Source organism: Esox lucius, chromosome 2, assembly GCF_011004845.1.
Source record: "Esox lucius isolate fEsoLuc1 chromosome 2, fEsoLuc1.pri, whole genome shotgun sequence".
Taxonomy (NCBI): Eukaryota; Metazoa; Chordata; class Actinopteri; order Esociformes; family Esocidae; genus Esox; species Esox lucius.
Window position 1 is genome coordinate 16843587 of NC_047570.1, and position 27638 is coordinate 16871224.

Consider the following 27638-nt stretch of genomic DNA (forward strand, 5'->3'; position numbering starts at 1 on the left):
TAGCTCTACTATAAAATCTATTATCGAATGTTGAATCTCCCACCCAAACTCAATTGTTGTCTGCTTTTTGCATAAAAAAAAAAACTAAACATGAGTGTTATGTCAACATGTTTAACTACATTAGGAGACCCCCATAGGCCTAAGAAAAACCTGAGAAATTTGGAGTAGTTAATATTCAATGTAAGTGTGTAGTGTTTCCGTAGCACACAAGTCTAAAACCATTACCTACAGCAGGGGTGTCCAAACAGTCCCACAGAGGGCCGAAGGGCTGCAGGTTTTTGGTTTTTCCTATAAATTGGTTCCCAGTTCATACCTAAACAACCAGGTGAGGGTAGAAACTAACCAACTAGTAACCTAATTAGTCAATCAAGTACAAGGTGAGAGTGAAGACCTGCAGACACTATGCCCTCCGTGGAACTGTTTGGACACCCCTGACCTACAGGATCAATGAAAATATGTTCTGCAATTGGGAACACAGAAGATAGATGCAGCTTAGTTGGGGAATACCGATACGATTTAAGAAATACAAGTGATCAAGCAGAGAACTTTTACAGTTTTATTAATTGTTGTAGTTAACCTTAGGTTATTTCTTTCAAATACCAATTCAGATGCCATGTAGTATAATTCTGAGTAACCGGTCAAGGTAATATTGAACAAATGAAAAATAACTAAACAATTTTAAGCAAAACTAAAATCAACACAACAAATTATAATGAGAAGAAAAAGGTGAACAAAAGCAAACATGATTTCCTTTCGTGTGCATTTATTGTGTGTGTTTGTGTATGTGTGTGTGTAGGCGGGGGGTTCATTCTAGGAGCCAAACAGTACAGACGTGATCCCAGTTCCCCTCTCATCTATCTCAGTGGAGGAACCGCATTCAGCCACCAAAGGGGAAATGCAGAGGTCAGGTACCGTACATTCCCATAACACTTTACAGACATGACTTACAGTTGTCACACTGACTGGGCTGGACTCATACACTGAGTGGAGATTTGGATTATAGACCCTTTCATACCAAACCTAAGGCAGCCCCCTTCCTCCTGTGAGTTGGGGGATGACGGGCGATTCGGCTCTCAGGCTGCCTGTTCACAGGTGGAGCCTTCAGACCAGGACAGGGAAACAGGACAGGAGGATGTCGGAGAGGTCTTAAATAAACAAGGGCAAATGATTGCTATGGAATCTCAGTCCTCGTTGGCATCTCCCCAGTGCTCCAGAAAACGCTTTAGAATTAGCACAACCCCCAGGGAGCCAAACATGGTGATCCACATCTAGATTCAGGTGGGTTGGTTTTCTCTCAGCATATCGAAATATCTGCAAAAAATATGTGCATTTGCCCATCCACATCGTTTTATTGATCAGATATATTTTACGTGCACAGAAGCGTATTTCTTAATTATCATTTAAACCCTAAAGCGCATTAAAATTGTTTTTAGATAGTCATTCTAATTCTACACCCAGAAACCACACATGGTTCTCTCAAACAAAGAAGCTGTTTAGTTTCAGCACACTGTAGCACCTCTTCTCCTGTCATTTTTTCTCTCTTTTTTGATGGCTCAAGTGTTAGCTAGATTTAAAGCGTCAGGAAAGTGAGGAAGGTGGAGAAGAGGTGGTGGTGGTGGTGAAGAGCATCTCGCCTCAGGAGTCAGACTCAAACGATAAGGTTTTGCTGGTGCGGTGTCTTTTCCGATGCACTAGACCCAGGGCAAAGATTTACCTTTTAAACTCCTGAAATTCATTAGGACAACAACTCCCCTTACTAAAAGGCAAAACACTGATTTCTCTATGCCATTTTCTTAAAAAAAAAGAAAGAAACAGAAAAGATCTCTCCAGCAGTCCAACAGTCTACCTGTAGCCTCGTTTGGCAGAAAGTTCTTGTTGTGGGTAAAGTACCCACTGGTCTGAATCTCAACGAGGCTGTAGGTTCAGAGGGGAGTCTCAATCCCATCCACCCAACGTCCGTTCAATAGTCTCTCCTCTCAGCAAAAACAAAAAACAACAGCAGTGCCGCACAGAGAAGAGGAAGCCATCACAGGGAAATTCTTTTAGAATGTGTCCTTTTTGTCTCTTCTTCCAAAAAAGATAAAAGGCGTTGTTGGAAAAGCTGGCTCTGGAAAAGCAGGGACAAGGGAAGGAAGAGGGAAACCTTGCAAGAGAAGAAGTTGGGCAGTGTTCCTGTTCATTAGTTGTATATATGCATGTGCGTAAATGAATGCATGTCTGTAGTGCGTGTATATGTAAAGTGTGTAACATCAGTGTCTGTATGAGAGTGATTGTATGCGTGTTGTGTGTCTGTGAGTGCGGTCTACAGCAGGTCGACGCGACGGTAGTACAGCAGGTAGGCAGTGCGCTCGGCAGTCTGCTTCACCACTTGGTATTGGTTGATGACCTTCACTGCCTGGTCGTCAATGCGCAGCCAGCCGTTTAGACCAATGTGGAAGACATCCGTGGTGTAATGGCCGCCTGTAGCGCTGTTCCCATGGTGATACACAACTGCCCCAAGGACACACAAAATGAGATTTTCAGACACACAAATCAAACATGAATGGTAATTCTGTTATCTGGTTCAGGCTGTCTGGAGAAGAGTGCATACTAGGCATGTACTGTCGGCCAGAACAGAAGGCTCTGAATAAAGGGTGGGCTGAGGACCTGCGGATGATTAGAAATCTGAGCAATTAAATAAACTAGATAGGATTATTTAATGCCATGATCTGAGAAAGTTACTGAAAACCCGATGTTCTCGTGTCATTCATATGGTTCAGACTGCTAAGCCCCCAGTTGGCTGGTTTGGATACGAGCATGACAAGGCCTTCATGTCAGCGGTATAGATGTAGGCAGAAGAATTTCAAGCTGTACACAGTGACATCGTTTGTTACATTTTCTCATATAATGGATCTGCAGTGACATAAGGACAAGTGCCAGTGTATGAACCATGACCAAATTTAGAAACTTTAGAAAGTATATCAGGAGAATAATAAAAGAAAATACGGACATAAAAACTATCCTGGCAACACTTTCAAATAGACAGTGTCATTATTATTACGATTTCATTCCAGTTAATATGCTGGTGGTCATTAGCTGAATACAGGGAAGAATTTGTATTACCATTTGCATTAAAAACATCTTAGCATTTAACACACCTAGCCTTTTGTGTCGTTCATGTTGGTGAGGATGGATACAGTTCATGTGACACGTGGACTTAAATGGTAAATTATTATTAATGACTTTCTAACACCTACAGTACAAGCAGTTATTATTAATGACTTTCTAACACCTACAGTACAAGCAGTTGGCCACTAAAACAAATTAACACTAGTACACAAGACCCAAATAGATCAAAGGAACCTATAAGCCTCGCATGGCCCCAACATAAATTACACCATGTTAGGACAAGTACAAATGATAGTCCTTTGGCATGAGATACAAAGTTTGCATTTGACAATGTGAAGGGTGTAGCTGATCAGATATTGGTTTAGTACATACCTGCAAAGAGCCTGTAGGTTCTTTGGCCTTTGGATATTTTGCTCCGCACCCCTGAAGAGAGAAGATCTAAGAAGGAGAAACAAATTAAAACAGTACTTTTATTTGCATTTTAATTAACAGATATTTGAGAAATGTACTAACACATAGTCAACAGTAACATACACTAATAAAGATGCTAGTCATTCTATGAAAGTATATACTAAAGTTAGCTTAGACTTTCATAAGATAAAGTAGACGACAATGTTCTTAAGAGGTTTCAACATTTCATGTTGCTTCCTCAAGAATGCAATAAATATTGTTTAACGGAAAAATTCTCCAATAACATAGACAGCAATAAATATAGGGGATATTTTGGCCAACAACCCATATTAAGAGCTTTTTATATTATCAGGCAAAAGCTGATACCGCCTGCTAAAGGAATGGAGGGTTAGAATATTACTGAAATCCAGAAATGTACGTCGATTGTAGAGGCCACCAAGCAGAGTGACTTGTTAAAAAGGGTATAGAGCTATTTCAAAGGATTTTTAAAGCTTCAACATGGACTAAACTTCTTGACATTCTGGATATGCAGTGGTCTATTGAAATAACAATGCAAAAAAATGTTAGGATATTATATATTCTTCATAATATATGTGAAAAATATATACTTGAATTAATCTAGGGTTGGCAGAATATTTCAGTCAATAGATAGCCTAGGCTTTAGAAACAGATGTGTTTTTATAGTTTGTAGAACTAAATAGGTCACTTTTACACCACGTCTTTCTAAAGGCCTTTTTCAGTTTAACCAAAGTATTGCACTAATTACTTGTTGTACATCAATGGCATCTGCCAAATGTGCAATTTTTTGGCCAAGATTATGAAGAATTATCAAAACAAGGGGAATTACGACAAATATCTACAATTTGTCCAAATTCTTTAACTGCCTTCAGGAATTAAGCCCACAAGCCGTCTTTGGAGGAGTCAGAAAAAGTAAACTACGGGGGTTCCCCAATGTTGTGTTTTCACTGCAACCGAACATTAACTTTCACATACAGAATCTCTATTTCAAATAGTTCTGTTAAATCGTTCCGGGGGAGAACAATATCAGACTACAATAGCTCAATCCTGCTCTCCCGGGAGGGAGAAAGTTGCGTGCATAGTATTTCTTTTGAAAAGGTAAGTATGCCTTATAATTATTTGTAGGTAGGCTACAAAATAATTAGTAGCCCTGAATAGACTACATCAACATACATGGGAGCCTAAAACAAGAGTTACTACTGGGCTATTATTTTAAACGTTTTATATATTATATCAGGAATATATCTGGCGTAACCAATGTGTTTTATGTCAGTGGCAACCAATATAATGGTGTTGTATGTCAGGAGTAACCTACATAAAGCATTTTATGTCAGGAGTTATCACTATAGTGCGTTTTATTTCAGGAGCAGTGTCCAAAACTAACTTGTTGCCTTTTTGTGTCACGTATACATTAATTTGAGTACATTAAATAGAGAAAAGATATAATGTTGAACACAAGCATTTTATTTCCCAAGACAAATGAGTGGCATCTGCTTTTATCCATAGCATACTGGCCACACAGAACAACTCATCAGCCATCATACTCAAACTCCTTTACCTCCAAATCTCCCATTCTCACAAAACTAAATTTTTCTATGTGATGCTACAAACATGTTTATGTATTGCAATAATGTCATCCCTTTAAACCAGTATCTCTTCCTTAACATTATTTGACAATACTTATCATTCCCTAATAATCTAAGTACTCCCAATCAATTAACCATTCTCAAAAACCTGATTTTATATTAGAAAGGTTCTCTAAATTAACTTAAGCTCTAACCATTTCTCAATTTGCTCCGCCTTATAATATTATTTACATTATATAATGTATTATTTAAATAGTAATTTGTTTAATTTCAGGTAGTTTTTCCTTTGAAAATGTATAGAATACACAACGCAGACTTTACTTTTGAAAGCAAAATACGAAATTGTTTTGTCTTATTGTTGCTACCGAATCTCTAAATGTTACCCGCATGACGCTAAATCATTGTAGCTATCGAGTTGCGACACTTAACTAGCTAGCTGCCTACCGTGGGTTGTCGCTCAGACGCTGGCTACCTTCATGTCAATGTGACAGCCACTTGCTGACAGTTCAACACAAACATGCGCGTCCACAGACAGCCAGATACTTTTCTCTGACCTCACTCGCTTGCTTGATACTCCGAACATTGTTGCTCTGCTCTGATGCTCGTTGGGTACAAACGTTTACCCGCCAGTGTGGCGGATATCCTTGAGATTTTCCAAATAAAATCTACACCTCAGCTGGTGTTAATTTCAGGCCCTGTTCAGGAGTAACCTATATTGGATTTTATTCAAATTCAAAGATGTATACAATGTGGCCTATATGGTAAGTAAGCCTATTTTGGCATTAAACAAATCAATTGATATCAGCACGTGGCCAGCCAAACCAACAGAAAAACGATTGGCAATCAGTATTGCCCTCAAAACTCAGATGAGTGCATTCATACAGAGTGCAGCCACATCAGAGAGAAACGAGAAGGGTATAAAACATCCCTAAGCATTAACACAGTGCCTCTTAAGCTCATCTAAATAAAGGTGGCTTTAACAATACAGTGTAGCAGTTGGTTAACTGTATACAGAGACTATGGTCTCTTTCACCCTGCACCTTCGAGATTTATACAAGGTGTTCCTACAGGGTCCAACAAGGGTACAATGCAGACAGGCTGCCAATGGTTCATAACCAAAAGAAGATGCAGCCTGCTTTTCATAAGACCCTGACTCAGTTGTGCATAGGGCCAGGGACACCCCAGACATACTCTGTAAAGCCTCAGATTTATTAAACACATCTAACATACAATTATTCCTCAAATGGCCGGAACTTATTCAGTAGGGTTTGGTAGGTGGGCTTTCAGGAATATTAACAGAATCTTTGCGTGACATTTTTGGATCGGAGAAATGTTTTTCTCCCTTATCAACTGTGTTAAGTCCAATTCGTGCTTATGGCCTTGTCTCATCGGAGCAACTCCCGGCAGGCTTGGGAGAGTCAAACGCGAGACATCCTCCTCGCCCAACATGGGAATAATTTCTAGCAGCTATGCACTTACAGAAATGTATTCGCTGGCCAACAACCACGACCGAGCAAGCAAGCGACCAACCTACCACAAGGAGTTGCTAGAAAGCGATAATGATAAGCCCCCTTGTCTGAAACCCACCCCGAACAGCACAGCCAATTCGCACCTCCTTACACGAGGCCTCTGAGCATTATCAGTGTGCTGAGACCAGGATTTGAACTCCCTCTATAAATATTTCCTTTGTGCATTGCTGGTTCAGGGCTTGTAGGGGAGGGCAGGGCGGAGCAGTAAACACAGGAACGCAGGCCAGCCAGGGACTGATGAGGTGCAAAGCTTTGGAAGCTGACTATTGGGGCTGGATTAGGCTGACACACAAATAATTTGTCCCTGCTGCTGATATTTTCCCTGCATTCTGCCAGCACCCTTGTATCAAGACGTGATGGCAGACCAGTGAACTTCACCTGTCCCTGGGTGTCTGTGTCTAACTAGGAAGAATGGAAAGAGGGGGCCAAGTCTTTCCTGGAATATAACCAGACGCTGAATGTTTTGAGAACCGTATTAATGAAAAGGTCAGACAGATTTGGTAGGAACCCATAAAGGTTACAAATGTTTGGGGTGTATTAAATGGGCGCCTCGGATGAAAACCCCATGGTTCGGAAGCTCCTCAGTGATGCATACCTTTGCTGATCTCCAGGTCTACGGGGTAGTCAATGTTCTTGATCAGTTTCTGACAGCCTCCAGTCTTCTCAAACACAAATCTCTTGAGGTGAAGGACCAGCACTGGTGGGAGCTCCTCCAGGGTCACTCTGCGACTGATCTCAATCTGTGAACAGAAGAAGGATGACCCAACCCACAAGAGACTATTGGATTCACTGACCCCACATTAACCAGCACTTAGGAACCACAATGGAATATTCTATTTCACCAAGGGATTAGACTACACCACAATACTCTGTATCACACGCTAAGAGAACCTGCTGGTGGGCTTTGGAATAATCACTCATGAATCACTGGGACTTCACAGCCACTCCACCGTCAACCAGACAGAACCACTGCGACGCCAACCACTAGCAGCTTCTAAAGCAAACGGTAACAAGTCTCTAGTAGATGAGCTGAACACAATGCAGTGTGAGGAGGCCCATAGTACAGCTGCCTAACAGATGTCCTGCGCACCACTTTCTGTACACGCATAGTCTTGTTGCAATGTGGCTTTAAAACAATGTGTTTTCATCAAGCAGCACTGGCAGAGAGGACAAAAAACATAAACAATGCTTCAGAGTCCACACGCACAAAAAAACAGCCCTGTGTGTATAAACAGCAGCAAGACCAAAGTCCAACGGCCTCAGCCCATCAGAAGGGGGCCATCAAAGGGACAGCGCTTTGGGTACCAGAGTGCACTGCTTAGTGTCTCAAATACTCTCGCTAAAGAAACAGAACACCATATTAACAAACATCCTCATTATGTAAACACACTCCATTTAAAACTAAACAGCCTTGTTTCAGAAGCCAGAAGAAAGAAAAAAAAAAAAATGGGGGGGGGTTTTGGACTAAGTATGGATTACACACACACACGCGCACACGCACACACCCATGCTACCACTACCAATAGATAAGATTAGTACCACTGCACAATAACCGGACACTATCTTTTAGCAATTAGAACATAAAAATAACAATGTATGTTTTCCTGGCTTATAACCTTCTCTTCATTTTCTACTTTAATAATTTATTCTATTTACTTAATGCACAAGGGGAACAAGCCCATAAGTAAGAATGTCTCGGTTAGTGTAACTTTTAATGACATGACAGCTTGATAAACATACCAAAAATAATTCCATGCAGTACGGATGAAATCAGAATGATTGATAAGCAAACATCCCAGGCCAATCATGATTTAGTAGTAGAATTTACTGCCAGCACTCCAGATTAACATTTTCCACTGTTGGCACGGAGTCTTTAACTTGGTGGCACCAGCACATGATTTGGTCGCACCACAAATTAGAGGAAAACATACTTGGCATATTAGTTTAATTTGTACATAAAGCCTATATCAGAAATGTCATTAGATTAGATGTTTATACCATCCTTTACATGTATTAGTCGACTAGCATTGGGACAGGAGCTCTGCTTTTCATTAAGAATGCAATCATGGCGAAATCAAACAGCAATTGAAGAATAGATCTGATTTTGCATGGGTTGATTTGGCTAATATAATGTAACATTTTACTAAATCCCTTGGGCGATGGCAGGCTATATTTCATCATGGCCAATAAAGACTTGTAATGGAAAGTTTGACTTATTATTCCACACCCCTACACCCCCCCCCCACATACACCCCCCACCCATGTTACAAACCCCTATTTCACAATGAACTTGTTTTCCTTGCTTGCTCGGTTTGCTCTACCGTTCTACCTTTTGCTGCTTAATTTGATCAGTTCTCCTTGTGCTAGGCAGTAGCTGTCTAATTACCTAAATAACTGTTTCACACACAAAAAGGATCCTGCTGTTGTCAGCCACTCCAGGCGCCCAAATGATAGGGAGAGACTGGCTCCCACATTAAACTCAGAGAGTAGAGAGTTTGAGATCAGGACTAGAATTTATTTCATTATCATTTCACCAAATAATAAAGCTTTACGTATTAAATTTAATTATATACTCATTATATACACAATAGTTTTAAAACAAGAAAAGGAACCAGACTAGCTTGGTTCTGCCAGCCTGCCATTAGAAGGGATGAATGTTGTTGGCCAAGCTGGATTTGATCCGCTGTTTACTGTGACAGACTGTGTCCTTTAACCACTACACTATTTAAACACAGCGTGAGACAGAAAAACTAGAGCAATATGGACAAATCCTAATGCTTATTGTGTTTGGTCCACGGTGAGGATCGAACCCCGGTTGCCAACGTGACAGTCCGCGTCTCTAACTACTACGCCATGTCGGGGATGGAGCGTTAATAGCAATACAGCACCTATAATGAAAACAATGACTCCAATCACTCCATAAGTGGCACCTTTCTTTAGAAAGGAAATTGACCGTGGAACATCTAACCACTACACCATGAGCTATGCTATGTAAATAGAAAACGACAATATGTTCCTCGCCTGTGCAGTTCGTCCATCGCAAAATAAGTTAGTCTATCCTGAACCAGGTCGCCTGTGTGACAGTTCGCATCTCTAACCACTACACTATTTAACAAGGGACAGTCAGTCGGACAGGCGGTCAGTCACTCAGTAAGAGACTCTCTCTCTTCTTGGCCAGCTCGGCTGACGTGGTCCGGAAAATAAAGTTTGTTTTTTAAGGTCACACTGATGCAACGATTAAAAAAGTAAACTGAAGCCAAGGATTAAAAAAAGTAACTGAAGCCAAGGAAGAGGGTTGCAAAATGACACCATTTGTTCCCAGCCTACAGCGCTGATGGCGTTCACAATAAGACTTGCCTGTAGCACTTCTGTTCTCTTTAAAGACACTGACCTCCTGCTTGCTTTTAGTGGTGTAGCCCTGAACGGACTCCCGTGCCACCAGGGTCTCCAGGGCCTCTTGAACAGTGCGGATCTTTTCTGACTGGATGTCCAGCTGCAGGGTGAAGAAGGGCTGCAGGGTGGCGGACTCCTTTGAGTTCTGCTGGTACACCACCGACCTGCAGAGCACAGACGCCACTTCAGACACAGACAATACATTGGAGGACATAACACACTACAGTAAATGGCTTTCATCAAAACCTTGTGGATTGGGTTTTGATTGTCCATCATGATACCCCATCAAGATACGGTAACTGGTTGCTAGCAGATATTTTGACATAAGGTTGGATAAAAAGCTAACCAAACCTCTATTAAACTATCATTTCAACTCAGTCTTCACTTCGTAGCAAAAACGTATCCCAAAAAACAAACATTCAAAGCACTCTAGATATTTATTTGTTTCTACTCACAGGGCAGTCACGCTAAAATCTTTAAAATGCGCTGTGAATTTAGCTCAGTCAGCCCTTCATCAGTTTACTTTTACTCCTAACTGGAAGAATGTAGATCTGAAGTCATCTATAACCAAGCCAGGCCAAGCATGTACAAGACCAGTAGCTCAGAGAAGAAAACCAGAGTCATCTAACACCGTCACACCTCCACAGATCCTACACTGTCAGGGTTTGTTGACGCACCCCACGCCCGGCTGTCCAGGCCACCAACCACAGGCCAGGCCACAACAGCTGCTATTCTGAAGAGTACCGCTGGACCAGAGAGAGTCCGGAGACAGCTGGGGGGTGGCCGGTTTGGGACGACATCGTCAGCTGAGGTGGGAGAGGGGGGGGCTAAAGGGGCATGTTGGTGTCATACCAAGCACCCGCGCCAAAGCCAATAAAGAGAAGGGCAAGGACGCCACTGGTGCCACAGTTCTGCTGCTAGGCCTTAAGGAAAATAAGCTCCAGGCCCAGTGAAGAGAAACAGTCGGCGGCTGACCATCACAGCCATCATATACCAGTGAAATCAAGTGTCTCTCCAAGCCTCAGGCTTCTCATGCAGATGGTAGTAGAGGCTAGACAGACACGAAACCCTGACTGAACACAGCCTGGGCTCATTCATCTCAACCAAATAGAAATTCTGAAAAAATTCTACTGCATTTATAATCCCCTTGACCGCAATCTTGTATGAACACAGTTTGAGTTCAGAGGGATTTGTCACCCGACTCTACTGAACCAGAAAAGTCCCAAAACGAGGCTGTCTTTTGCAATCAGCCCCCCCCCCCCCCACAGATGTCACAAGCATGAACGACCTCTCTAATAGTGATCTAATGGTGAAGTATCACGATCAGCTTTTAATCAATTATAATCTGCAAAAATGCAGCACCTCCTAACCCATACCCAGCATCTAACATGTAAGAACATAATGCAGGGTTTCATGACACCTCACAAATCACCACCAGTTGTGTGTTACTATACCTGATGTGTCCTCCAAATATGTCAGTTACGGGGGTGCGGACAAAGTCAGCTTGCCGGGTAATGGAGGTCTTGTTCCGGGGGCCCACTTGCTCCCATTCGTCCCCACTCCCCTCCTCGTCCTTTTCAGCAGCATTTTCTTCCAGACCTGACTGGGACTCCGGGCCATTGGGTGTGGGGGCTTCTGACAGGAGACAACACTGTCCATAAGCACATTGCCTCACTGAACATCAGGTAGAACATTTCTTATTAAATCACTAAGTGATAGAATCAGAACGTAGTATATTCATAATATCCACAGACAATGTTTGTTTGACGTTGTGGGATCTTTTTGTGATGACTGACGGTTGGCTGCAGTTTGAAAGAAATAAAAATCTCCTTAATATATCATCAGCTAGCATCTCTGCACTGTATTTGTGAGATGTTGTTTAGTGTAAGAAGCCAAGACCAGGTTAGGCATTTACATAATTGTATTTGGCAAAATTATTAGCACAGTTGAAAAGGACTATGGAAACAAACTTTGTGTACTGCCAACAAACACTGAGCAATGAGGCAAAAGGACGAAAAACTCTCACACAGGATGTAATGGGATGTGAACTGACCGGGGACTACATCATCTCCATTACATCCGTAAGGAGAGAACAAGTGCGAACTGAATCTCCCGACCACACGCATCTAATTCAGATCCCAGCACTTACTATCTTCCTGAGGGGAGATGAGCTTCTTCAAAGCCAGCATTTCCTCATGCAGCCCATTGAGCGTAAAGCCCAGGTACTCCTCCGCATCCTCCTGACGACCCTGGAACACACAACCATCAGGACTAATTAGACCACAGGGAGTCAGCTATACAACACTGACTCACCAGACACAGCCCAAGGTCCAGGACATCACTGAGTACATGCTGCAATGCAAACTGCATGGGGGTGTCTGGAGCTGACCATCTCATTCCATTCCGAATAAGTGGTTTTAATTGAACCTCAGGTGATTATAAATCTTTAGTGAGTAAGCATGTCTTGAAGACAAACAGATGGGGTACTGCACTGTAGTAACCATGTTCTGTAACTGCATACTGTTCTTGGGCTAACTGATGAGGATGTGGAATGTTACTGATAGTGTCAGAAAACAGACGGTTTTCAGATGGTTCAGTTGATTTGCTTGAGCACCTTCCACACCCGGATGTCTAGAATGCCTGAAAGGTCCAACACTTTAATGACACCCACAGGCAATCTAACATGCCCCTGGTAGAGCTAGGTCTGATGGGCTGTGGATTACCTTCTCTGAGAGACTAGACTTGATGAGGGTGAGGAGTCTGTAGACGTAGTTGGGTTCAAAGGGAACGCCTGGTCGGATGTCTTTCATCATCTTCTCCCCAGCAGCTACCGAAAAAAGCAACAAGGATCACAAAGACAAATCCACACACACACAAAAAAAAGGAACTCTTAAGCTCTTTGGGAAGAAGACAACAGACAGCTTACCTTGCTGTTTGGCTTTGGATGGCACCGGCATGTTGCTGAACTCATTCACAAGCCTTACACTAGAGGAACGCGGGAGAAACAAGGCCAGGGTGTAATCAACACAGAAAGCACCAACTCTCAACACTTAAAACAGATCAACCAGTTCAGGCCAAGTCGTCTGGAACGTGCCATTGCAGCCTTTTCACAACACAAACAAGACCTGCATTTTTGTGAGCGCTGACTTTGAAAACGGACCAGTCCACCCGCAGGATGAGCGGCTACTTACAAGTTGTCCATCATGGGTGTGGACGTGCAGGGTCTCTGGGTTACGGTGAACAGGGGGATGGACTTCATCAGGTGATACATAGGGGGGCAAGCAATCAGGGCCTGCAGGGTCTTGAGGTGGGAGTCAAGTGCAAAATCATCAAGTTGGAGCAACAGTATTAAATACAGACATCTAAAGTGACTGTATGAGATGGTGTTATTAAAGCTCTGAAGCACTTCACAATCAGACGAAAAAAGGATACAGCGTTGATATAGCACCAGTTTCCCTTGTTGATCAGTCCTCTTGGTTGCAAAGACACTGGTTTGTGTATCAACTTCACATTCTCAATTAGTTCTGGAGATTCAAACAAGTACACAGGATTTTGAACACAAATCCCTAAACACCATATCAAAGAAACAAGTATTAAAATAAAATAAGAAAAAAAATAGAAGTTAATGCGTAAACCTCCGGCAAAAGCAATACACATTTACTACATTTAGTGCAACACAGATGAGGTAACCTTTCTTTCAACTGTGCATCATGAACACTGGCACACGACTAGCTTGTCAGAACAAGGGGATACTGTGCCACGCCTAGGAAGGGAGACTGTCAATGGCAACATCGCTTCCTGGCTAACGCAGACAGACATTCCAGGATGGAAATCATCATAAAACAATACCACATAATAACATTATGGAAAAGCAGTGGTTTCTAAATACCAGGCCATTTGATAGTTCAGCTTAAATAGCATATGATGAACAACCTCCAAATTATACAAACATGTTTTTCTAGACAGTTTTCTAAGTCAGACGGTCATTCCAGAGAGAGCATGTTCCATAGGGGAGAAGATTAATATAGTTTGAGATGAACTGTAAATGCACACTCCAGATAAATCCACTCCAGAGATTACGGTTTACAGGGCTAGAAATCAAACATGTTATATGTGAGTAGTAGCACCAGTTTGGCATCTTATAAATATTTTCTTGTTGATTCCTGATGGTCTTTCCTGAGCGTGCTGGATGAGTTTAGTGGGCACAAAATAAGCACTTCTATGGGAGAAAAGCAAATTTGTAGGGCCGTGATGAATTATTTACAGCTGTAGAGCACAGTAAACCACCAGGTTTATCCTAACAGAAACACATCAGGCTGCCTAAAAGCCCTGTCTTACACATTAAATACTGGATGAGGGTACTTACAGTGGAAAAAGCTTTTACATACAGGACAAAAATACTGTGTCAACCACAATTTACAGGTGGCTTAGGATTCCCACTGAGATGCCCGTCTATTTCCTCAGGACCTATATCCTGGAAGCCTGAAGGTGTACAGAGGAACTAACTGGTCGGACCAAAACAAGCAATAATAGTAAGACAAGAAACAAATCACAGAGACGTGGCAACCCTCCCCACCCCAAACCCTTCACCACCATCAGTGGACACAACCCAAAACATGGAGGCAAATGGAGTCACAAGTCCCTATTAATTAGGTAGCTTAAAAGACAACATTGTGCAAAATCAAAATGATTCTTTATACTCAGTGTGCATGCGTACATTTGGAGAAAGATGACACCAATGATCCAAGCTGCTCTAATTTTGGACAAACCCAGAGGTTCATGTCATTGTAAAGGACTTCATTAAGACTGAAAACCCAGAGGTTCATGTCATTGTAAAGAACTTCATTAAGGCTTCTCATACATTTTCGGTGAAGCAGTGCCCATGATGTTACAACAGCAGCAGGGAGAAATGTCCCTCTACATACTGTATAACAATTCTACTGCTCTACAGTGTTCACATGGCTAAACCCTTGAGAAATTCCCCAGCTCCAGTAATGGGGGCATTGAGGAAAATGGGGCACTCTGGAAAAGCATGTCAGGTACATGTCATGGCCATCTAGGCATCAATAAGCATTGTTTGTGTGCTAGCACCACCTGGTGCTCATCGGAACTGATCTAGAAAAGTGAGGTAATGTCCTAAACCTGCTTAGCCAAGTCAGACTAATTCATGTATTCCATATTATGTTTCTGCATGCATTTTGCAGATCAGTGTTATTGAGAAACATTTAAAATGTGATTGAATAGAAAATCTGGCACAGTTGTTAATTACACCATTTACAGACTAACAGACTTTCCTTCCAACTGTTTTATGCTACCAAAGGGTTACACACTCAATAAGATACAGAAAAGAACTGCACTGTGTTTTAAGTGCACAGTGAAGACGTTGTTCATTTACACTAAATATCAAGGGTTTTATAGTACTGCATAATAAAGGTGTATAAAGTACACTAAGTTTAAAAAATAAATAAAATACAAAAATTAGACCTATGGTTTGCATATCAATCCTATAAAAAAACATAGGATTCCTCAACTGCTTTGGTTCACCAAAAGCTGATATTTAAAAAATGATTGATTATTCACTTAACAACATACAGATTACTATTTTAGAATCCATGTAATTAACTTACTTTAATCTTGTTTAATAAAAATCTTCAAATACAATGACAAATGTAGTGTCATGTTTATTGAGAGCGTTTGATAATTTATATCGAATTAGATAATTTTTTTTGAGAAAAAGAATGGATATGTAAAGTTACTTTTACTTTAGGTGTAGCATGTCCAAATTGAACACATTTAGTACTAAACCTAAGACTCACATTTCCAGAACCATTTCAGATATATAGGTAGAGTTAAAAAAGTGAAGGAAACACAATGAAGTTCAAGATCCTCACCCTACTGAATAGCTAACTGGACTACATCAATGCCTTGCAAAACCATGTAGGCAAATGCGGAGTTGTAGTTACTCTAGGGATTCCTTTTGGTAGGTCGGGAACCCGCCAACACAATAACTGCTGATGGCTGGAGGACATGCTTCTCTCCAAGCGCATGTACAGCCAGACTGACTTGGCATAAAGTGCATCGGAGGGCACGTCTCAATCTTCGACTCTCCTGAACTCGCTGGGATTCACTGCAATGAGGCAAGGCCATAACAGCAAATTGGACATCATGAAAATGTTAGGGGGGTAATTTGAATAAAAATACTGAATAAAAAGAATATTCAGTAAATGTAAGCAGAAAATGTAGTTTATGTGCACTTGCTTATCACTCACTGCTTTTTAACCAGAAGAGTTAGGAACATTTCATGTCAGATTGCTGGAAACATAGTATCCTGACGGATATTATTATTCACTTTAAAACTGTGGCATTAAAACTGTATGGAAACCGCACTACAGGAGATACTACAGATTGATCAGACCAACAAATAACCCTATACCGCCACCAAGTGGATGGCAGGCTGAACTTCACTTTGAATACGGCCCAAATGAACAATGACCATAATACAGACTCAGTCGACACATTAAAAGGGACATACAGCTCTTTGTCACATCGTGGGCACATCAATGTACACTACCTGCGAGTTTAGGTGCCATGGGATCCTCTGACACATGGACAGGGGTCTCCTTCACCTCCCCGGCCTTCTCCGGCAGCTCCACGGGGGCCGGGGAGGGAGTTTCTATCTCCACTATGTTCTTCACCTCCACATAGGCCTGAGGGCCTCCAGGCAGAGGCTTGGAGTTGTGGAAGAGACTAGCCCAGGACTTGGGGGGGTTGGCGGCGGGCGCAGTCGGAGGGGCAGGGGACTGTGCCAGCTCCGCCGCCGCCGCCACCACCACCTGGTCCTCAGAGTCTGGCTCCACCGGGGGAGCTGGGGCCAGCGGCTGGGGCGGCTCCCCTGCCTCGGAGTCCTCCCGGAGCACGTCGCCATCAACTACGGCGTGGGGCTCGGCCAGCCCGTTGGCCACCCCAATGTCCCCAGTCTCCTCCTCCTCAGCAGTAGCGGTGGTGGCAGGCGGGCTGACAACAGCAGCCGAGGGGGGAGGAGGGGAGGTGGGGCAGGGGCTGTGCCCACCGCTGCCCAGCAGTTCGGGGCTCTCTGGAGCCATGTTCTCAGGCTGCTGCTCTGCAGTCCTGCCGCCCTCCGCCACACCGCTGCTCTGAGAGGAGGACGAAGAGGAGGAAGAAGAGGAGGAAGAAGCCGCGTCTTTGCCGTCTGATAAAGAGGCGGCTCCACTCGTGAAGTCTAAAGACGATTCGGGGCTGTCACAAGTCCTCTGATTCGCCACGGCCGGCGAATCCACCGCGGCTGCGGGGACAGGGGCTGAGGTGGAACGTTCGCCCCCGGACAACGCCTTACCAACCATGTCCTCCGACCTGAGGGGAGGGCCGCTGAGCGAGTGTCCGTTCACCAGCCCCTTCCCCGGGGGCCCGTCGGCACCCATGCTGTTGGCCTCCGAACCCTCTAGGTAGTTGTAGTATCCCGGTGGTCGCTTTTTCTTTTTCTTTCTCTCCCGCTGCCCAAGGCTGCCCGGGCCCCCGTCCCCATCCGGGCAGGCCGGGTTGTTGTCCATGGCAGAGGGCTCAGAGTCAGGTCCGTCAGGTCCGTCCAGGGAGTTGTAGTGGGCTCCGTCTGGGACATCCGCCACGGGAGAGGGGGCTGTGGCTGCCTGCAGGGCCTTCTGAGACGGCTGGCAGCCCAGGATGAACTCTGGAGCCTGGGGGTTCAGGGTGCTGGACACCTTGAAGAGAGGATCCTTCACGCCCACTGGATCAGAGTTCATCACCTCATCCACACCAAACTCAATGCGCTGGTAGTCTTCGCCTGCAGAGGGGGATGACAGTGAGCTTGGGTATACGGCATGAGTCCTGCCCAGCAGACTAAGTGTGCTTCCCATCTCGATGATTTCATGAAAATCATAAAACCCTGCTACAAAACTTGCTGGGAGCAAATATTCACACTTTCCAATTCCTGTTCATTTCAAACAAAAAAAAAAAACAAGTATTTGACAAATAAATGTATAAAGCCATTTAAAGCACAGAACAAAGTAATACAGATCAGCTGGATGACAGTCATTTCAATATTAACTAGATTTGACAAGGTAGGAATGTTTTAAATTAGAAGATTATAGAAAATGACAGAACCAGACAAAGGGGAACATGAAAACGTTAGTAAATGAATATCAGATGATCCCAACACTCTGAATATGGTACAGCTGGGCTATAAAGACATGACTGGTCATCCACAGCCCAGCCACAGGAAACCCTGAGAGGAAATGCAAGGTATAGTTAGAGATTACATTTGTGATTCATTGGCCTCCACATATTAGTGTCCTTTGTTAGTGTATTTACCAAAGGGATTTCATTCCAGAGTCAGTGATGCATCGAGAGTGATACCCTACCAAACCAAAAGACCTACAGTAGGTGTTAGCTTCCTTAGAAGACAATTGATATGCCCTTAAGTCCAATCAGAGGGTTCTCAAACCATCCAGTTAAGTGAGGGGGGGGATAAAAAGCAGATCACAGTTCAACTGGAAGCACGGCTGTGGTGCCAATGAGTTTAATGCAGAGTTCAGAAGATACTTAACAGCATCTAAGCATGCAAAGCCTCACAGATTGCACGGACAGGCAAGAATGAGAGAGTAAAAAAGGGCAAGGTTTAGAAAGCCACCAGTTTGTAAGGCCTGGGTTTGTTCTTCAGCAAAACAAATGTAATAAGGCAGTGTCAGGCCCAAAACTCACCGCAAACCTGCCGTCTCATAGACTCCGTAATGTAAGGCACAGCAGGAGTGCAGTAACTTCCTGAATAATTCATACAAATCAGGGTAAAAATCAAACGTTATGAGCAGGGGAGGGGAACTGGTTCACAAACTTGTAAATTGGTGGCTCCAAAAATCCCTGCTCTAACTGTATGTTTAGGTATGTTTATACCTGTATATATATTTTTACAAGTAAAAGCTCATTGTAAAACATGAATTCAGACTTAAACGTTGAGTCTCTTCCATGCAGCTCAGTCTGGTAGGTCTGGACAGTTTCCAATTAGCACAGAGGGGTGTATGTTTGACTTGGGTCATAACTGTGACATTATGGGGGGCACGGGCATTGTCAACCCTGAGTGCGCCAGCCAGTCTCATGCTGTTGACGTTTTCTACCGGACAAACAAAGAGCAATCCGACACAGATTATGTTCTTACCTGAAGACTGACTGACGCAAGACACTTTGTCATTGAAGGGGGGAAGCTGTCAGAGAGAAATTGGATGAATTACAAAATAATTTTAGAACAAGGTTATAGTCAATTCAAATTCAGTACATTCAAAAGTAACGCTAACTTTATATACCACGACTTATCAATCTGAGTCTTTGTGATTCTGAATGACTCATGTAACATGCACTTTGGAGTAGAGGGTCTGATCACTGGTGATGTTTTGTTAAGGCCTATATTATTCACCTTTACTAAATGTATATCTTTATGCTCTAGACACTGACAGAAGAACCTCATATTGCTCTAAACCTCTGAACTTAGATGTGGTGTACAGAGGATTAATAGGGATGACATTATCTACTGAATTGTTTGGTCAACCAAGATTTCTATAGTTGAGCAGTTATGATACAAACACAATCTTTAGTCTACCAAGACCCCAGTCAGATTTATTAACTGCTGAGGAGGCCACAGGTCTGTAACTCCAGAGGCTGTCAAAGTGGGGTCTGAGAGACAACTGTGTATTTCAATGAAAATAATAATGCAATTCATTATTTAATAAGCTACCTATAATTTGTCTACCTAGCAAACACGTTCATTTAGGATAGTTTGACCTGGCAAAAATAGATTAGGAATACATTCATCTTACGAGTTGAGAAATCTTTGCCAGAAACAAGACTACACATTCACAGGTAATTTTCACACTTGCTTGGCCTATGGAAAATCCTGCTGCCTTCATTAAGGATAAACAAAGATGTAACAGATTCCAACAAAATTCCTGGAGGAAAAAAAAAGCACCATCCTTCAACATTACAGGATGGGGTGAAGAGAGCAGAAATTACAAATCATTATATGAGATGAATCATTGCATACGAGATGCAATGACAAGATTGGCTAAACGACAACTTCAGAAGCATAATGCCTGAAACTGATGGGTTAATATAATATGGCTCCAGTTAATTCATGTGTGATATTTCATTGTTCAGTGCGCTGTTATTAAATGAACACACATTTTAAATGTCAACTAATCGACTGGTTGGAAGATCTGTGGACTATAGGTTAACCATCCTATTCTGTTGTTTTTTTTAGCCCTAAAATCCTTAAGGGTGACTGTTTCAAAATAAAGGTGCACGCACACCAAAACTCCTAATAGAGTAAGCATAGACTATATCGTGTCAAACAGCTACAGCTGGTGGAAAGATATGGGAATAAGTCTAATTCAAGCCATAATTAAAAGTATGTCTTACCTCAACATAACATCGTGGAGTCACAAAGAACTGATTGATCTCATCAGGGCTGAACTCCCCAAAGATGTACTAAAGTGAGAGAAAATGCACATACAATCATTAACATGGCACATCTGATTCAACATAGAGAATCCTCCAAAATCACATTTATAAGTGCACTAAAAACGACAGTTGTGGTACATTTCCTCAAGTCTTTGGACTGTGTGTTAGATAGTTTGAATCATTACTGATGAACTGAGACTGTTGTGACATGCCTGTGGGGGAAGTAAAACCAGTCCTTCTGGGATAGGGAACAGACTGCACCATGGGTATGGGTAAAAGTAGAGGACAAGATGGAAAAGTGATGAGTCATGCAGCATTAGAATGGCAAAATGGCTCCCGACAGTGCACTTCAAAGAGAATTGAGCCAAATGAAAGGACCTCACTCACTGGCTTCAGCCAATGCGGCACTGTTAACACAAGCAATCCAATTGTGATGTTTTCCCTTTGACCAATCACAATTTTACATCAGTTTCTTTCAGAGCTGATCTAACTGGTCAAAAGACTAATGCGCAAAGAGATCAGAATTGGGCTGTCTATGTAAACACAAACTAAGTTTACCTTCTTTCAGGCTGAAAGAGGAAAACTACAACAGGAATATTTAAAAAGTATATACAACTTCTAAAAAACACATTTAAATGTAATTGGTCCATTTCAGTCTCTTAAGGAAGGTCTGATACTTTCAATAACTATCAATCTGTATGTCTTATATACTCGGAAGTAGTGAACTCGTGATTAAACTAACCTGCTGGTCTGGCAGCTGAGATTAAACTGAATGACAAGTAATCAAAAGAAAACAAATATACAACTTTTTAAAGTAACATGAATAACTTAAGTGATTGCAGTAATGGGCACATTCAACATGAAAAATACTATTTTGGAATGCATTTTGTCAAATTAAATCATTGAAACAAGTGATCAAAAATCCAATGGATTTTTTTTTTTTTTAAAGAAAAACAACATTACTCAGCACAAGGATGTTATTGACTGGAAAATGAAGAAATGTAGTGAGGACAGCACGGTGAGAGTATACAGGACGCTGGTCTGGAATCAAATCCCACTGGTTACTCTAATCACTTTCCCTTTCACCAGCACCTTCACAAGACTCAAGAGTTAGTGCTGCTGAAACTCTACAGCCAACTGAAACAGAAATGTGATTAAGCTAATCGAGTTGAGTACTGCTTAGACTTGGCACAGTAAAGACGCATTTCCCCATACAAATATTTGGAAGCAGGATGAAGGAACCTTCAGCTCTCGATTATCAATCCATTCAGGGAAAGTTTTGTAAATCCTTATGTCTCACCTACATCTGATGTTTCAAAAGACTTCCACCTAACAAACAGTAATCATAACTAATGAATAAAAACTGACAGTAAACTGGACAAATACCAATGTGTCTAAAATATTCAAGAAAACCGGTGAATGCCTGCATGCAGACAAAACCGGACAACCCCTCAGAACAGCCCTACACTACTTTGTGAAGATAACCTGCTTTCCCCCTGCTGGCTATAATTAACTTAATCCCAGTCACACTAGCAAACTGTGTAATTGAAGGTCTCTTGCATTTCCTTCAGTGAGAGCCTTGAACAGTGTGGTAAATTGGTCCTCCAATAGCATTGCAACTTCTTGGTGTGGCTCATTATGGAATTGCAGGGGCACTTGTGGCGATACAATAACCAAGAATTTCATTAGATCCTGAGAAGATAGCTGGCTACTAGTTTTGAAATTGCATCTAATTAGGCAACAAGGATTCTAAAGCGGTTCTTTAAAAGGTGTTTGCTAGGCATGGTGAGGAGTGGTGGGCCAATGCATTTGAGCAGTACAGAAGACAAGGTGAACCAAGCCGACTACCCATGCACATAATCCTCCCAGTGCGTTAAACAGAGGGACGTGAAAAGGGTGGCACAGAGAAAAGAAAGTGCAGTTCAAGCATATGTAACTCTTTGCAAACAAGGGCCCAACACTGCTGAAATGGCACTACAAGCGACAAACAGCCAGCCATAATCCAATGGCCTCAGGATGGCTAATACAATCACAACAGAAAGAATGTCCCTTTGCCTCTTTCTACAGGCGTGCCACACGTACCACACTAAGCTTCCCTCGCTGTTCGCTTGGTCTGAGGATTACCACAAATTAGCCATCTGTATTATTTCAACATGCTCCAGCGACACGATAAACACACTTTACTGAATGAGGTTACCCATCAGGGAGCAGTGGGACTTACAGGAGGGGGGGGTACTTCAAAATAAAAAAGTTAAACGATATGGGCTCTGAAATTTACAGGAGCCAAACCAGAGAAACTGAACACTTGATTTTTTTCTGACGGTTAGTACACTTTACATGTCTAAAGTCCAGTAACATTGTAACCACATTAGATTGACTAGGGCAGGCTTGAAAGGTAATTTTTGTCATCAGTAGTCCATATTAGACAAACCTAAAAAGGTTAAAAACCAACATCTAGATATATAGCTTTGATTGTCCTAACTGCCTGTTTGAAAATATTTCTTACAAATCCCAAGATCTCTCCAAGTGAGAAGCGGGGTAGTCATGGATACAGCCACTGCTAGCTTGCTGACGCCAGGAAGAGCGCTTCACTTACAATTGTAAAATAAAGTTGTGTTAACTTCGATGTTCCAGGAGGAAGGGGTTTGTAATATTGAAGCACCTGGATGTTACACTGATTACCATTAATTCTGATGTTTTACTAGCTAATATTCCCTGCCCTCTGGATGCACAACAAAAATCCATTGAGACAAACAATCCAACAGCACCTCACAACTAAAGTGTTACTGAGGGTCGCCAATGGTAATACTGTTGAATTCAGTTTTCATGTCCAGTTTCCGCAATTACATCCACATTTTCCACAATGGAGGTTTTATAGTGCCTTATGTATGGCGAGAAGTGGAGTCGGTGGCCAAGTTGCTATACAAGTTTCCCTGGCATAACACAGCAGTGTATACATGCAGAGTTTTATAATTTGATAACATTTCTACAGATTGGGTGTTCTGGTTGATATGATGCAACAGTCTACTAAATAATTATATTCTGGACCATATCGTGGGCAGGATAATGTAAAAGTTTATTTGGGGTATTATTCTCCTTCAACACAGCAAAAACAAATAACAAAGTTTACTTCTTCAGACAGGACAGGTTTGAGGAAGAGGCTGGGGTGTATGGTTTAGATAGGTGGGGGTGTAATGAGAGAGAATATGTAAAAAAAAAACAGCAACAGAGTTGATATAAGCCAGTCACAAGAGTGGATTCGCTGGAATTTCAAGTTACCAGACATTGCCAACTGCTACCCCATGCACAGAATTACAATACGCAACCACCTACACATACAAGGAAGGGTATTGCCTCATAACTACCGTCCAGGATTCACCAGTGGGCAGGGACTCTGCACTGCAAGCCTCACAAATTAGAATGCAATGAAAGTCGCTATTAACACACTTGGCAGTCTGTGAATATGCAACACTACAAATAAGGTCAACCACGTTTCGAATAAACCTCTTAATGCAGGCTGGGGCATGCCTATTACATTCTCATATGAAGACAAACAAGTATATGATGAACTAGCACAGTGATGCCAAAGAACTTAAAATAAAACTTTAAACACTGAGCACAGCCAGACAGTGAAGAGCACTATCATTTATTCACGTAAGAGACACTTTAAAAAAGGGGCGATGTCATTCAGACACTACCAACAGCTGATGGGATTGTCTTTGTAGCCATGTTGGTGCAGTACCTTTCAAGGGTACAACACATGGGAGGGAAGCTCAGCTTTCTAAACACTGCTCCACCCTGCTGCCCAGGAAAATACCTAACAAGCCAGGCAACTCTGAGCCACGTGCCATTTACAGAATATTGAATCTGAAGCTCAACATTCAAAAAGGGAAAGGCCAGCACCAGAATATCAGATCAGATCATACTTAGAAATTAACCATCAGGCAATCACGAGTGATTCTTTTGAAAATATATTTTAATCAGTGGGGGCCAGACGGCTTGATGCATCATCACTGAGACAAAATGTAAAAAATATATATTTATTTTACTAAAACAACCCTTTTGTTGGTTTCTGTCTGGGTTTCCCTACAGCTAATTATCACATCTTCCAAGCCAAACAAGCAATACCACATCCACTCTGTTTTCATCAACTGACAAACTGTCAAAAACAAGATACACATTACAATAAACATCAGTAGAATCTGAAAAAAGCTCCATATGCTTGAGGTCAGCAATTCGTGGGAGCATCTACTAGGCGTAAAATTCCTAGAATCCATTTAACTTTTTAAATTGTTTAAATGATATTTTGGTATGCAACTCTTCCGACAACCCACTACTTTGGTGAGGAACTGTCCGACAGCTGTCATTTGTCTTAACATTGCTTTGATCTAGAAGCCATGAGACAAAGAAAATGAAATGTATTCTGCCACAACTTGAACACAATCCATGCATTGCAGGTCCTTTAACCTCTCTGCAAATCTCCTAACCATTAATATTTCTTCAATATAAAAGATACTAATTTATCAGATGGTATCATCCAAAGCAAATCACAGTTAGTGCATTAATCTTAAAACAGCTAGATGGGGACAACCGAAGAACCCAGAAGTAGATGTAAATACACCATACTCTATAAAGTAGCAATAAGCAAGTCAGAAGAAGAAAGACAAAAGAAAATCTTCATGAAATAGCGAGAGAAGTTATATCATGTCAAAATGTATTTTATTGTGAACCATATTTGTCACCTTGTTTGCATTTAATACTGCTTCCATCAATTGCTAGTACCAGAACCTTAATATTGACAATATAACAATGGCAGGGCAATAGACATGACAGCTGATTCAAAACAGCCCTCTCAGGATGACTCAGAAGAATTGCCTCCCCTTGAATACTTATGGTTTAATATTTAGCCTCTCAGTGAGATATGCAGGTTTCGGACAGGCATACATAGGCTCATTTTAAACCACCATCCAGTCAGCCAACCACGATGGACTGTCTGGACGGTGGCATATTAAAAAATAATAATAATATCAGCTTGTATTTTATGAATTAACCAAAAAGAATGTTACGGATACTCTGTGATACGATCCCCGTGAAGCATAATATACAATTTCTTTCAAACTCAAAAACTATTAGCCAACAGTAGCTAGCAATCATATATTAGCATCAGCAAGTTTGCAAAAGTAACATTATCAGGTCGAAGCAAAGCTGTTAACCAGCTACAGTAGTTATTGATAAATAGTCACGTACAGCTATATGCACGTTTTAACGACTGCTAGGTGGTTAGATGACATGCATGAACAGCACAGACACAACGAAATACTTAACATAGCTAAAGTTATACCTGAGCAGAGGGCAAGGTGCTGTGAACCGTTAGCTTGGACAACAATGTAGTATAGCTAGCTAACTAGTGTATTTAGCGAGCTTTCAGGCCGTGAAGTCATTATAAACAAAATCATGGCGGTCTGTCCTAACAGCCAGCTTCCCTAGATTTTAGCTAGTTGCACACTCCCAGAGCAGAAATGCGAGCTCCGAACCATCTGTTCTGATTCGGATATCTACCCCAGATCAGCGACAGGCCCACACCACAATGCATGTCACATTTAACCACACCACCACCACCTGCGTTTGCACAAACTCCAGGCTTGCTAGCTAACCAGTTAGCTCAATGAAACTACATAGTTAGCTACCTAGCCAAATGCATACAAGTTCATGCTTGACCATATACTACCGTTAGTTTTCAGGTATTCGAATAAAATATGTCATGTATTTTTTATGACACGAATGCATGCATATTCCGCTGCAGTATTAAGTTTGAACAAATTAGTCATTTCTAAATACTATAATACCTAGCTAGCTAACGTTAGTCAGCTAGTTAGCTTGGCTAGCTAACCCGTTATAAAAAATCTGCACAAGGATAAGTAGGCCTGTCGCAGCAGTGAGAGCAGGTGGGCCGTGCACACAGATACACGCAGCAATATTCAACAACACCTAGCTACAAATTGTCAAAGTAAGGCAAATGACACCTGTTGGGGTCTTCTGGCTGTGTTATTTTCTCCACACAACAACATATGAACACATGATTTTAGCCCATTTTGAGATTTTCAACTAACCCTGCTTCGAGTACTGTTGGCTAATTTGAATGAAGGCTCCTCGGGCCTGTACCATGCTGGTGTTTCAATGGGGAAATAGGCTTTTCTTGCTTAAGGAAGCATTAGCTAGCAATAATTTCAGTACACTTTTCAATGGCACGACTAAGACTCTATGTCGGCCAAGATACATATATACGTTGAGGTGTAATAATCCACTGTTAAATAAAAAAAATGTATAATCTTATGTCAAATGCGAAACGCTTAAATCAGAGACGAATAGAGTTCTCTACCTGGTTACTGTGAGAAGCCATGCTCCTGGTGAGATTTTCCCTTTTCCAATTAGAAGATGGACGTTTTCCGGGGAAGGTGTTCGTTTGTGTGTAATAATTATTACAAAAGACGTCCTACTTCGACATCTTTTTCATTTTCTCGACAATGGAGTGACAGTTGTATTTTTAGGGTATTCTATTGCTCCAGCATATCACGCTGCTTCCCCCGACGTCGCCGCCATTTCTGTCTCGCCTCCTTGCTTCTAGCCTGCGCGCGCCGCGGTTGGGTAGTGCTCTGGGAACGCGTGCGTTTACGTCCGGGTAGGAGGAGGGTGTAGCGCCAGTTTGACAGCTTGAGTAAGAGCCAAAGTCAGCTGTGCCTTATTAGGATAGGACCAACAAACTATAGTATCGAAGATGTATTTCCACAGAACATTTGACATATATAAATATATCCTACATAAATATGACTTTAAACTTTATTAAAGCAGTAGTGGGTCAGGACAACATTTTGCACTGTCCCTGTCCAAAGGAACATTTGTAAAAATTAGTGTTCTGCTAGCATCTGAAAGTCGATCAATTTGACAAGAACTCATTGACGACGAATTTTCGCATCGAACGTTCCCTTACTGCCTTTGTAATAGCTTGTATCCCATCCAGTCAAATCTAAACCTTTTCTTAGGGACAGGTCGAATTTTATTGGGGCAGAGCCTGGCTGGTCAAAATTATTTTGGGTTTGGGCCGGGTTGTGTT

General features: G+C 42.0%; 1 protein-coding gene across 3 annotated transcripts; it reads right to left on the reverse strand.

The window, feature by feature from the left end:
- Window positions 1–542: 542 nt before the first annotated feature.
- On the reverse strand, window positions 543–27210 carry usp10 (ubiquitin specific peptidase 10). Of its 3 annotated transcripts, none has more exons than XM_020054673.3 (15): window positions 26907–27209; window positions 20486–20554; window positions 19233–19278; window positions 18782–18841; window positions 16617–17864; window positions 13478–13569; window positions 13237–13346; window positions 12972–13030; window positions 12769–12872; window positions 12195–12294; window positions 11500–11677; window positions 10044–10209; window positions 7248–7392; window positions 3481–3546; window positions 543–2490 (listed from the first exon to the last, which is right to left on the reverse strand). In XM_020054673.3, the coding sequence occupies exons 1-15, from the start codon at window positions 26925–26927 to the stop codon at window positions 2303–2305; spliced, it is 2652 nt and encodes an 883-aa protein (XP_019910232.3). In that variant the 5' UTR covers window positions 26928–27209; the 3' UTR covers window positions 543–2302. The 3 variants fall into 3 exon arrangements, with proteins under 3 accessions (XP_019910232.3, XP_010878979.4, XP_010878987.4); XM_010880677.5 differs by having other exon boundaries at window positions 11500–11680; window positions 26907–27208; XM_010880685.5 differs by lacking the exon at window positions 18782–18841 and having other exon boundaries at window positions 2303–2490; window positions 11500–11680; window positions 26907–27210.
- Between the last annotated feature and the right edge of the window lie 428 nt (window positions 27211–27638).